General features: G+C 42.4%; 1 protein-coding gene across 1 annotated transcript in view; it reads left to right on the forward strand.

Annotated features, from left to right (window-relative positions):
- The window catches only part of PCDH15 (protocadherin related 15), a 1,296,732-nt gene that overhangs the window by 1,103,769 nt on the left and 178,690 nt on the right, over positions 1–14,273 (forward strand). The window contains 1 exon segment of the mRNA XM_053307474.1: positions 1,033–1,149. Coding sequence (XP_053163449.1) covers positions 1,033–1,149 — 117 coding nt within the window.

Raw genomic sequence — 14,273 nt, forward strand, 5'->3', positions numbered from 1 at the left:
AATGTATATATTATATATTTTGAAGAGTTTGTTTATAGATATGTTTGTGCAAAATAAAGTCACACTTCCCAATTACCTACAGATACCAAATTTTGCATAAACAATCCTGCCTCTTAAAGTAGCTGAATGTACTAATTTTTACACCAGAATATTCTGAGCGAAAACTGTAAATAACTTTCTTTTCACAAAATGATTTTGCCCAGTCAGCAATGGGCCTCATCTACAAGTAGTATAATATGCTTCTGAACAGATTTTACTTCTATACAGCATGATCTATAACATTTTGTAGTGGAACAAGCGCTCTGTTTTTGTAAAGCCAGCTCTTCATCCCCACCCCAAACTTCTCCACAAATACATAAAAGTTATAAAATAGATTGCTGGAACAGAGAATCTCCTCTATCAAAAAGAAAATAGAAAGCCTCACTGTTTACAAAGAACCTTAGGAGCTATTATCAGTGACTATTTGTCAAAAATGTGACTATCGGGGAAATTACATTTTACTTTTTTTAAAAAAATAACAGTATTTATTAACTTCTTCTTCTCTCATATGCTGCACTATGGAAATCTTATCGGCTCATGAACTTATTTACCAGAGAGACTAGGCCACATCCACACTGGTATTTTGTCATTTATAAAAACGCAGTGCACCTTTTCAGAACTGAAGGGGCTCATCTGATTTATCCAATTAATAAATCTGAAATATAGGATGCTGTTTGAGGAGCAACTTCCAAAAGAATTTGTGCAGTCCCTGGAAACCTTATTTATTTGAGTGACAGGTTTTTTTGATAAAGCAGTGCTACTTCCTGCCGATCCCTTACATGCTAAAGTTGCATTAAAAATTTGGTATCTTCCTCTTGAGTGACAGTCTTGTGTGTGAACAGGAACAAAATTGAGACTCTAGAAAGCCTGACAGTGGTAAATGGGTAGTCTAATAGGAAAAGACTGAATGAGGCCTAATTTGATAGAACAATTGTGGTTGTGTCCACAATATCATTTCAACTTCAGCAGTAAACTCTTAATTATGTTTTGCAGGATATGAATGATTACTCGCCTGTATTTAGCAAACCTCTGTACAGAGGAATGGTCGCTCCTGATGCAATCAAGGGCACTGTTATCACAGCAGTTGAAGCTGCGGATCAGGACCCTCTGGTAAGCCAAAAGGAGTTTCTTAATAACACTGCATTCAAGAGGGATTTTTCCTTCTGAACAACAGAAGTGATTACTATGGGTTTTTCCCCACAGCAGTAGCTCTCATGCTTTCCTATGCCAGTCTATCCTTTGTTGCAATAAACATTGACTGCACTTCAAATTATTGTTCCCAAAACTGACAAAGCCATAATACCCAGAGTTCTTTTTATCTCTCTGCTTCCTTTTTGGGAGTTTGTTTTTAACACAATGGAAGAATTTCTGTGTGAAATCTTTATCAGACTTTAGTGTGCAGATGCCATGGCTGCCTGCACTTGGGAAAGAGTTCTGAGGCTCCAACAGAAAACAAGGTAACACTTCTGCAGTGTTAACTTACGAACTTGGATTGTAAGTTCCTTGATTTATCTTAGTAATGTAAGACATACTTGTGTGTGTTAAGAAAAAGAAAACTTCATCACAAATCCTTTTTAAAAAATGATCAAAACATAAAATAAAATAAATATTTGTATCTGGCATCGCTGCTTTTGTGGGAACATTTCCCCCACCAACAACCACATAAATTTCAATAATGTGGCACTGGCATTTGATTGACAGAGCTGTGTGCACCTTTCTGTTTTCTGGACCAATCTAATGGATATCTAATGGATAATCTCTGGCTTGCTTGTCTAAAGCATACATTCAATATGATACTGATGGGTGTATGTTTAACTCATGTGCACATTTTCCTAATCTGTGTTTGTAATGGGGAAGTCCCACACCCCTGTGAAGCTGATTTTGGTTGTTTCAGAGCTACATCAAAGAGAACTGAGTGGTGAGTTGCTGCTTTGGCATGAGGATGATGGCAACCCCAACCCTGACTACCACACAATCATTATCTGCACTTTTCTGATGTGATATCCTACGGTCATTCACATGGCCTTAGCTGTGCAGCTTAGGATGTCTGGGGGAAGGCAGGAGCTTGCCTGCCTTCCCCCCACCAGATAAGCAGCTGTCTCAGGCTCTGCCACACCACACACCCATGGTAGCAGCACTCAGACTCCTGAGCTGGGATCAGAAGGAGGAAGTCCTCCTGCATCCCAGTGTGCCCTACACAAGCAGTGGAGTGGCTTGTCTCAGTAGAGCAGCTGCTCCACTCTTTGTGGCCACTCCTCCAACAAGCACACTGCCCAAAATGGTGGCACTCTGGGGGTAAGCCCAGCTACCCAGCAGTGACCATGCACAGATCGCCTGCCAAATAGGGATGTGCAAACAGGTTCGACATGGAACATGTTTGACTTTGAACCAGTTTGGGTTAGGGCTCGGGGGGGTTGTGATTATCAGGGGTTTTATATATATATATATCACAATATATCAAACTTAACACCTCTGGGGGAGTTATCCAAGGCAGCGGGGTGGGTGGTGTCTGCGGAGGTCCCTCCTCCACACTTTAGTTCCAAAATTGACCCAGGCCATACAGAGGGCCATTTCGCAGGTGCAGTGGCCTCCAAAATGTCCACTGTGCCAGGGGGAAAGGCCCCCAAATGGGCCAAAGAATGTCTGAATGGTCGACTTTGGAACTAAGGGAGGATGGCGGGGGAGGGGGGACCTCTTTGGGCCCCCCGTCACCTCAAATAAATCCCCTGGAGGGGGTAGGTTTGGGGAAAAATTTAAAGCTTGTGGAACCCCCCCCAAATCAAACTGGGGGGCAGGGGTCCGAGGGGGTGCCAGACCAAACTAGTCCAGTTTGGGTCCAGAGTGAGCCGTTGGTTCATTCTACCTTGGGGAAAAGCTGAATAGAAAAGGCAGGTTACCCAGGACTAGGGCAGCCAGGAGTGGAGGGCTCCCAGTGCTCAAGAAAACATGAGCTGCCTAGGGTTACCCCAGCCACTTGTGTTAGGAGAAGAGTCTCAATGAGTCACAGCATTGACGTTTAGAGAGAATGCAAAGCCATGCTGGTTCAATCTGCCAATTATAATATTAATGATTAATCCAAAGCAAACTCCTAAAATCCCTCTAGTAGTATGGTGGCTTTGCATACAAATTTTAGAAATAATTTGTTTTATATGTAAGATTTCCTGTAATGGTAAAAAGATTTATTTCAGCTTATGCATCTTGAGTTTAACTTCCTTATTCTGTCTCCATGCTGACCTTCTTCTGCTCCTAGCTATCACCCCTTTCAGAGGCAGGCAACCAATGTGGGACATGGTGGGCTTACAAGGATTCCTTTCGGGGAATCTGCCTTTTGTGTTTCAGCATAACTTGAATCCTGGTTTAATAATATGGTGGGTTGCTTATCAGTTCCTGCTCTCCTCTTTGTGGCTGGGTTTATCTGGAAAGGGTGGGGTTTTTTTGGTAGGGTTGTGTTTTGTGTGTGTGTGTTTTTGCCTTTCTTGGGCCTGTTTGGGCTCCTGCTTGTACAAAGATGTGAACTACTAGCACTTAGTTGGATAGCTGTCCCCCACATTGTTAGGGAAGAGGTGCTGCTTTCAATGCCTTTAGGTAGTTAACAAACAACAATGTGCTTAGAAATCTATGGGCACTGCTAAAGTATTTCACTGTGATGATTTCCTGCACATTTAAAATGGCTAAGTAGAAAAAATATAGGATATCTGTTGGTAATGTTTGTTGTATAAGATAGACCACATTTCCTGAAACTGTATAAAGAGTGAACCAATAATTCTTACCAGCGACCTCATGTCTGAATAACCCCTGCCTCTGAAAGACCTACTCCAGGATAGTTTATCCTTAGATTTTCACCCCCTTGGCAGAGTCATTTTAATCATATGATCATTAACAAACCTGTGAACAGACACCACTTCAGATTCCAGAATAAAGCAAATGGATATGTATTCAGGGAATGGTGAAAATCCAAACTTCTGCTCCGTGATATATTCAAGATTAAATTGCCAAATGTAATGTTCTTTTAAGAAGATTTGTTGTTTTTAGTCTACTCCCTTCTATTCAGTTGAGGTGAATGCAGAGGTGTAACTAGGGAAAACGGCGCCTGGGGCAAACACTGAAATGCCCTCCCCCCGCCGCCCCCCCAACATACATCTGATGATACATCCCACATTACACTTAGGTTTTTCCTCACAACAACCCTGTGAAGTTGCCTTGTATCTCAAACACCAGAATTATGATGCAATGAGTGATGATACATCCCACATTACACTTAGGTTTTTCCGCACAACAACCCTGTGAAGTTGTCCATATTGTCTCACAACAACATGTGCACTAGGAAATGGTTGCCATGGCAATGAGTTCTTTAAAAGCATATTCAAGTATAACCTAGTGGGTGTATAACATTTTAGGGAGACTGTCAATGGGCAAAATCTCTACTTTAATTTTATTTCATTTAAAAATAAATTTGGAACTTGCTTTTGCAACAAACCAAATGGGGGCGCAGGCTGCTAAAAAGGACACTTGTGGAATGCATTGTGCTAGCAACACAAGTCCAAATAGAGGCAGTATTCTGTACAGTAGAAGCAAGAATTATGTAACCACTTTTATTGATTTTTAAAAGCCAAAAAGCTTCATCTCCTGGAAAAAACATTGTCTGGCTTCTTGTAGCTAAAACTCTTCAGAGGATCTGCAAAACCATCCTCCTTGTATTCTCCCCCCACCCCCGCAGTTCTGCACCTGCCCCAAATAGTCTTCGAAAGTCTCTTTTCCCTTCTTCTTTCTACCCATTAATCCTTAATACTGTGTACTTTTGACAGCCTTTCTCTCAAAAAGCAAAGGGAGGTATGCTTTGTTTGCCTCCCTGTATTGTGGATTTTTTAAAAGGAGAGGAAAAAAATCAGGATGTGAAATAGAATTAGCAGGAACTGCAGGGTTTTTAAGTGATGTGAGTTGAAAAGTCTTTCATTTCTAAATGCAGCTAACTCATTCTCAAGTTCCAAGAGACTGAACCATCTTTGTTCCAAGGCAGTTAATGCCAGATAATTGATCATCCAGATGTAATGATTCCTTCACTCGAATATGGCCATTTGCTACATCTCCCTACTTATTTGAGTTTTAGGTGGCTACCCATTTTCCCCAATATTTTTGCTCTCTGGAACTGAATGCTCAAGCATTCTTGTGCTAAAAAAAGGACTTTTCGGACAAAATAATCACACTCCCCATAGCACTATACAACAACACACGACTATAGCAACGGGAACACCAGACACCACCCTTCACTAATTGTACTGCACACTGCCGAGATTTAAGCATGCAGCGAGGAAAGTTTAAAACAAACAAACAAAAACCCCTAACCTGAACTTTAGCCCCCACCCCCGAGAGTGGAGTGGGGGGTTCCACTTCCACTCCTCCCTCTCCTAGTCCATTAATAGCTCTGAGGAAACAAACCTGCCCCGCTGCCTGAAACCTCTCCGACCCGGGCACAATCTAGTCAATGACACCAGGCGCAAGCCAAAAGCAGAAGGGTGGTAAGGAACACAGGAGCTGGGTCCGACCCAACGACTTGTAAAAAGACAGAACAAGGACTCATATGTCGCAAGGTCAACGTGCAATCGGGGTTACCGTAAATACTTGAAGAAATGCACACCCACCCCAAACTGGATACTTCTCGTGGCATTGTTCTTTTGAGCTCTGGTCTTTAAAGACCAAACGCCTGTTGTTTGGTATATTTTAGAGAAAGTTAGCAGCTCTGACTTCAGACGTATTTAAGCTGCTGCAAGGACTTTCCCTCAATTGTGGCGCTCTCCTGGCTTGCATTGTGCGATTTTCCTTTGCAATCCCACCTCCTCGAGTGGCTCCGAGGTGGGATTGCAAAAGGAAACTCACGCAATGCAAGAGGAGCCACAAGTCGCTCTCCTCCTGGCTTGCATTGCACAAGTATCCTTTTGCAATCCCAGGTGGGATTGCAAAGGATACTCGCGCAATGCAAGCCAGGAGGAAAGCGACTTGTGGCTCCTCTTGCATTGCGTGAGTTTCCTTTTGCAATCCCACCTCGGAGCCACTCGAGGAGGTGGGACTGCAAAGGAAACTCGCACAATGCAAGCCAGGAGAGCGCCATTGTGAAGTCATTGGGGGCGGGGAAGAACAGGGCACCCGGCAGGGAGCGAAATGCTATCTTGGCAGAGCATTTCCATAGGCGCTGCAGCTGCTCCTGCAAAACAGGCACTGCTAAAAACTTTAGGCGCCCACGCTGCGGCACCCAGTGCCGGAGCTGAGCAATGGGGGGGGGGGCGCCGGGGGAGAGGTCTTTGAAGTTGGCAGACTGCTGCAGTGCAAAAAGAAAAAAAATCACACACAAAAATTTTTTTTCGCCGGGGGTACTTTTTGGCACCCCCTAGCAAGTGGCACCTGGGGCATGTGCCCCCCCTGCCCCCCCATCGTTACGCCCCTGGGTGAATGGGATTTCAATCATAAGTATTTTTAGAGACTTTTTGAAAAACAATGCCCCTCCCACCTAACAGTTCTAAATTAACTCACAGTATTGGTTGTACTCAATTAGATTGGCTTAAAGTTTCATCTGTTTTTAGCCAATTCCACTGAGTGTTCAGACTGACTTAAGCAAATGCTCCAAAGAGGGGATTGCTAAGGTTCTGGAGACCCATGGACACTCAATCAAACAATATTTATTATGCTCAGCCATAGGCCATGGCATATAAACAAAACACAGTAATATCAAATAAATACTGCTAAAAGAGGTGCCTTGAAGAAGGCGGCAAGTCATAAAATCCCATAATATCAACACACACACATACAAACACACACAAATTGAATGTCTGTTTGTCTGTCTGTTCCCTATACATTCCCACACCCTTTGAGCTATTGGGACCAAACTTTGCAAAGTGATTTCCTATGACCCCTACGGGTAACAAAGGGTATCCAGGAACCCTGACAACCACCCCTCTACGTTCCTATAAACTGTTATTATAAGCTTGAGCAATGCCGGGTACTTAAAGCTAATTTAAAGTAAAAGAGGCTCATAACTTCCTAGCAGCCACTGCAAATAAGACAGAATATGTTACATATGGATAATCATCACACAATAATTCCTCAACTGCCTCATAAGACAATATATCAGGGAACTGTTGAAGGATAGGTACCAGAGATTTCTTCTGTGGTTCTGTATACAGAGGACAGAACAACAAATAATGGGCAATATCTTCAATCTGGTCACAGCCCTAACTACATGTCCATTCAGCCAATGGAATACCCATATATCTCCCTTCCAGTCTGGCAGAAGACAGCACCTGAAATCAGTGTTCTGAGATAGCTCTGCGTATCTGAGGATAAGTTAGAATTTAAAAATAGGATGCCTCAGAATGATTCCTCTTTATTCTGTGGAATCAGATTGAGAAATATGAGTAGTAGGAGTATGCAAAAAGCCAGCTTGGCCTGTTTGGTTCAAATTCAAACCCAATTTGAACCAGGGTGGGTAGGTCAAATTTTGGTTTTGCTTGAAACCCCCCCCCGGTTTGGTTCAAATTCGAACCCAACTCAAACCAGTTCTAAGAGGTTCTACATGGCGTATAATGGGGACTCAAACTGGCCCATTATTCCCTATGCAGAGCAACTAGGGGCACAAAACCAAGGTGGGTGGTAGGCACCCAGGAATGCCTACCACCCACAGAACCACAAAGCAATTAGACAGTCTTGTGATTTTGATTATTTTTTGAAGATTTTTAAAACATTTTTTGCATTTTTCCTATAGGGAATATGGGGACTTGAACTGGCCCATTATTCTCTATGCGGAGCACCTAGGGGCACAAAACTGGAGTAGGTGGTAGGCACCCAGGGGTTTCTACCACCCACTGAACCCCAAAGCAACCAGACACTCCTGCAATTTTTAATGATTTTTTTGAAGATTTTTTCAATTTTTTATATTTTTCCAATAGGGAATAATGGGGATTTGAGGATGCCCCCACTGCCCCCCTGGGGGGGGTGTTCCTGGGCACCAAAGTGGGTTTGGGGGCAAGGCACCTTCTGCCACAACTCCTCCCAGCAGCCCCAAGCTGGTGGGAGTCATGGCTTTTGTTTTATAAATTTTTAAAGATTTTTGCCTGTCTCAATGCAATGAATAGGAATTTCTCCCTCATTCAGAAGTATAGAACAGTGTGTGACCTAATGAACTCTGTGTGACAACAGAGCTCACAGAAGGGGTGGAGAAAAATTCCTATTTATTGCATTGATTCCTAGGTTGTAGACAGGCAGCTTCAGTCTCGGATATAATTAAATGCTTCCTTGTATATAGTTTTTGATCTTTAAACCAATGTCCTCAGACTGAAACTTTAGCACTATTGTGCCCATGAGACCATGTGTGGCTTTGATTTCTAAGATCTCCACCTCTTCCCAGACCAGTGTTATTCCAGCAATACATCTCAAATGCTGTAGTTTGGCCTTTCCCCCTACAAATGACCCTTCTTTGTCCTTTATTGTTCAGTTGGACAAGGTAAGGATGAAAAATTCTTGCATTTTAAAAGTGGGCTTTCCGGCCTGGATAGCCTTATCTACCTTATCCCTTTCTACTGAAATCTTACTTGTCCCTATGGGTGTTATTTCAGAACTATCCCGGAACTCATCTATTATTACCAGAGTGTCCTCTTCAAAGCTTGTGGAGACTGGGACTTAAATGCCCCTGGCCCTGTCAAACGTAGGACAGATCACTGTCTCCGCAGGCCTGTCATGAAACTGTTCAGGATATTTAGGATATTCTGTCTATATTTGGTAGTCTCATTTCTCATCATGAAAAGAGTTATCTTTGTGGCCAACCTGGTCTTTAGTTTTTGTAGTTCTCTCCCTATCAGGAATAGAGTCAGAAGAAACAACTTTCAAAATGCCTTGTTCAATGAAGGATCAAATAGGTGATACAGTTGCTTGAACCCCTGTTAAAACATTTTTTTAATTGGGAGACCTCTTCAGATAGTGTTAAAACTGCCTGTTCTGACCAAGTACAGTGTTTCCCCAAAGCTGATAAGGGACCAGGGAGTCACACATTTCTTCTGATGAGAAGGCTTTGGAGTAGACAACCCATTAAAATCAAGTGGTGCAGTAAGGTGGTGACCAAAATTATCTTGTTGTCTTTGAAGGGTAATATCGGTAGCCTGAGGAACTGAGGGTTGTTACTAGAAAGCAACGTTACTAGAGAGTTGTTTGAATAAAAAATGGAGGTAGCATGATTTGTGACATCAGATCCTGTGAAAGTCCCAACATCTGCAGTAGCTACAATCTGGTTCACCTCTGGACTACCCAGGTTCCCCACCCATACTGTATCAGAATCTGTCATGCTATCATATGTAGCAGGGGGAAAGTAATCCTCTGTAGTTTTCTGCTTGAAAGAAATGGACAACTGTGCAGAAAAACCTAAGGAACATTGCCGTTTAGGCGGCACCATATTTGGCTATAGAAAGTCTTCACAAGTCCTCCAATTACTTGTAGTTTGCTGATACTACTGTTTACTGTGGTCTTTTCTTCCCATGAAGGCTCCTCTCTTCACAGCTCATAATCTCGGGCCCACAGACTGTTCGCCACAAACTGAGAGCCCTTTGGCCCTCGCCCTTAGGCTCACTTGTCTTTGGCAAGTTCAGCCAAGTTATACCTGCAAGTGGGTGAGGCAGAAACAAAATTGCAGAGTCTGCCCAGCCAGGGCAGCTTTGGTTCTTTCTCCTCTCCCTTCCCCCAGGGCCAGCACCTTTGGCAAGCTCAGTCAAGTTATACCACAATTAATGGAACTGCCCCAGGGTGTTTAGTAAACACCCCAAAAATTATTCATTCGGGCTTTGTGTGGGGAAGTTAGCTTAGAGTGGAGCAGTTCCACATCAGAATAAATTTAATTCAAAGTGTTGGTTACAGGAAAATGTCTGGCAGTGAGAGATATGTTCAAAAACAGACAAGTTTTATTTGAGGGTAAGGGGTACAATGGAATAAGACCGTTACTAAAAGCAACATTATTACTAAAAATATGTTACAAGATTAACCATACAACTGCTAAGAGGAAATTTAGCTTAATGTCCAAATTAAAGTAGCTTTTAGGCTGGCCAGAGAAAGGAGGCTCAGAAAAACAGGCTCTTGGATTTAGGAGAGAAGAGACAGGTATAGAGGGAGCCCAGATTGGGGCACAGCAGTTATCATGCAACCTTGGTTTTTCTTCAGTAGTGGGTAGATCCTCGTGGCTCGGGGGTGACTGATGGACCTCTTTCCACAGGGGTAGACCGGGGAGCAGCAAGGAGTGAAAAATCAAGGGATCAGATAGCAGGGATGGATCCAAAGGGTGTCTGTTCTCATGAAGCCAGTGTTAGCGAGGAGGGCAGTGCAGATCGGAACCTGCAAGGGAACCAACCTAGGGCCTGGAAGTGAGGGTGGCCCACAGAGCAAAACACAGCTAAGTGGTATAGCAAGTGTTTGCTGCAGTGTCAAAGTAATGTGTGACCCCACGAGATAGTAACCAAGTGGGGAGCATTGGAGGCCAAGGGGAGCACACTGTCTCAAGAATCCAAGGGCAGATAAAGCCCAAAATATGTCCTGAGGGGACATTGCAATCTATCTTCTTTCTTGACTCAGGAAGTTCTAGGGAATCTCAAAAGATCCTTTTGTCTTGTCTGCTGTGCTGCACTACAACAGTGGATAAGATGATGCAAATAGAATGGTTGAATGTGCAAACACGGGAACTCTTTTTGGTTGGAAACACATAGTAAACTAAACAGCTTTTTAATGGGTATATCTCTAAGTTCCTATTGCTCCCTCCAGCCTTATTTTGATAAGGAGGGAGTGTGCATTCATTCGCGGAGCCTTATCTGACTTCCTTGCTGAGATAATTGGCTTTTAGCTTATTGGAGGAATCTATGGATGGGAGGTAAACCAAAGGAGGGTCAGACCTTGAACAGAGAGTTAATTGTTGCGAGTTAACTTTGGGAGTGAACTCAGGTGTCCCAGCATGGGGAAGGCACGAGACAAACTCCCTTTCAATTTGGCTCTTTTGCAGCTGCTAAATCTAGGGGTAATTGTCCCACTGCCTACTGAGTGACTCTTCCCCAATATGCCAACAAACAGAGAGCTTACAATGCTGTGAGGCTCCTGAGAATGTCAAAAGTGAGACACATATGCCTGTAGTCTCAAACATGGGTGTAGAGGCTTCTGGGAGCTGGCAGAAAAGCAGTGTTCACAACACTGCAAGTGGGTGAGGCAGGGGAAAAAATTGCAGTCAGACCAGCTGGGGCAGCTTTGGTTCTCTCTCCTCTCCTTTCCCTCAGGGCCTAACACATGGACAAGTCCAGTGATACTCCCAAGCCTCGGATGAAAAGCAACTAGGCAGCCTCAAAACATGTCTGACCAAGCTGGAGAGGTTTCTTAACCCATGTAGTCAGTAGCATAGTAGAGGCTTTTATGATAGGCTCTGCTAGCTCCTCCTCATTGCTCTTTACTATGTTGTTATACCCTCAGAAAATCATAGAGCTGGAAGTCCAGCTCCTTGCTCAGTACAGGAAACTGCTACAGTATCCCTGGCAAATACTGTAGCTGTTAGAAAATCTCCAGTATAGGAGAGGCCATACTGTTCCACTGTTAAACAGCTTTTTCCATCAGAATTTTCTTTCTAATTCCCTTATCTAAATCCTTGTAATTTTGTCCCATTGGTTTTAGTCCTATCCTCAGGAGCAACAGAGAACACATCACCTCCTTCTTTTATTGGACAGCCCTTCAGATTTTTGAAGACAGTTATCATAGCCCCAGTTAATCTTCTCCAGGCTACTCAGCTCCTTCCATTGTTCTCCATAGGACTTGGTTTCAAGACCCCTCACCATCTTTGTTTCCCTCCTCTGAACCCGCTGCAATTTATCAATGTCCTCATTCAAAGTGGTGTCCAGAATGGACATGGGATCTGACATTCAGTGCAGTGGAACATCTCCATAACTCTGCACTGCGGGATTGCTGTTCCTTTAACTCTGCACTGCGAGGCAGCATCTGGGTGTGCAAAAGGGATAGTTGCACAAGCAATGCTTCTGCAAGATGCCCCATTTGCCCAAATGGGGAAACTTGTGGAAGAGCTGATTGTGCACCTGCCCCATTTGTGCACCCTGATGTTGCCATTGAAGGGCCCCCACAGCACAGCATTACAGCAATGTTACACTGTGCTGAACATTGGCCATATTCCAAGTGAGGTCTGACTGGCAGAGAATAGAGTAAAATGATTATTTTTGGAGGGGGAGGGATGTGGATTTAAGGGGTTTCCTGAGGTCATATCCCAAGAGTTTATTCCATCACTATTGTCTTTTTGCAGAAAGGCTTTCTGTTATGAACAATTTAAAGAGCTATATGTACACATTGGTGATTTATCTAAACTAGCATTTCTGTATTAGTGCAGTGACCACTAATCCAGTTTATATAGCAATGAGGTAAACAAGGTTGAAAAACAGTGATAACCAAGTGAATGTATCTTCCATTAAATCCCAGCTTTTGGCAGATTTGTGGATATCCTTATCCACTGACCAAATAAAGAATTGTCTCTTCCTGTTTATGTTTTAGAACTAACAGTTGGAAGAAGCCATCATTTATGCAATCCAGTTATTTCTCTTTGGCAGAGCTCCTTGAATTGACATTTACCCTGCCCTATCAGTCTGAGTCTACGTTAACTTGCCCATTATTATGACCCTCTTGAATCTTCTATAGCTGCCTTAATATTGGATTGCATCCTGATCAGCTTGGCAGCTTTGATTGGCTTCGTACAAAAACAGATTTGTTGTGCATATTTCTTGCAGATAGCTCATATTTATCGAAGTAGCATAATGCCACCAAAGGACGCCAGGTAATTGTAGCCAATCTTATCCAAACGCTAAAGCTTTCAAATAGACATTCAGTAGCAATCTATTGGCAGGGGGTGAAATTGAGCCATTAAGACATTCAACTAGTGAATGCATAATTTTCTTGCTTTATTTATAAGTAAATAAGTCTAGAGATGTGGTGTTAAGGGCCTCTCATGGCCCTTTTACTCATGCATTCCTGTTGCCACAGCTGCAACAATATTTCCCGCCTGGAAAATATTTTTATGCTATATTGATTGGCATAATTTCAGAGACCCTGAGGGAACACCCATTGTAAAGATCATCTGCTTCCTCTGTTATAAGTTTAGAATGTATGACAGGCGGATTCATTAATCAGAACTACGTTTTACATCTTAGGACTTCCTACAAGTCCCAGGTTCATTCCTTGCTCTTTGTTCTGAACAGCTCTTTATGATTGATTGATTGATTGATTGATTGATTGTTAAATTTATACCCCACCTTTCATTAAGAAAATCCCAAGGCAGCGTACAATAAAATGTAAAAACAAAATTATTAAAAAGACACATTATAATATTGAACTAAAACATATAAAAACAAATCTGATTTAAAAAATAAATAAAACATAAGCATTTGTGTTTATATAAGCAATCTGCTTTTCTGCTACTCTACCTCTGACTTCCCAGTCAGGTCCTCACTGTATCCTGATCTTGATGTAACTTCCCTTTTTGTTACTAGTCTTTCACGCCAATTTCTGTCCTACTGTTGGATTCTCTGGGAATGATCTTGGCTTCGTGTTATTGAAATGCCATTTTGACTCCATTTTGGTCTGGCACCCACTTTATCACTAACTCCTTAAAGTTACCTCTGTAAAATCAGACACTGCTTCCTGCTTTACTTTAACTATTGAATATCCTATTTATAGACCATTAACAGCATGTGAAAAAACTGTTTGGAAGCTAAATGGAGAAAAGGAGTCTTCTTTTGAAAATGTCTAAAATAATGGAGGGTTTTCAGCAATTGGATAGCAATGTTAAGAATAGATGGGAAAGGTGGATTTTTTTCAAATTAATATAACTGATTGAATGATATGCTTGAAGGAGCCATACAAAACCATATATTATTGGTTTTGTATGTTAGGAAAGAGTAAATGTAAAGAATGATCTGATAGAATGTTGTTGACTCTCTATGGAATGTAATAGACAACATCTTTATGAGAATGTAAGCCAGGAGGCTTTGAATATCATCTAGAATTAGATTTAATTTTTCAGTGTTATACTAGATTATGATGATAATTGTGTGGCTTTTGGACAATGACATGAACCCTACTTATACTGACATGGTAGCTCCTGTATATTAAGGGTGTGCACAAACGGTTCAGCGCTGAACCGGATCGCCTCGAACGAGGCCAGTTTGGAGGTT

This window comes from Hemicordylus capensis, chromosome 3 (assembly GCF_027244095.1).
Source record: "Hemicordylus capensis ecotype Gifberg chromosome 3, rHemCap1.1.pri, whole genome shotgun sequence".
In the NCBI taxonomy this organism is placed as follows: Eukaryota; Metazoa; Chordata; class Lepidosauria; order Squamata; family Cordylidae; genus Hemicordylus; species Hemicordylus capensis.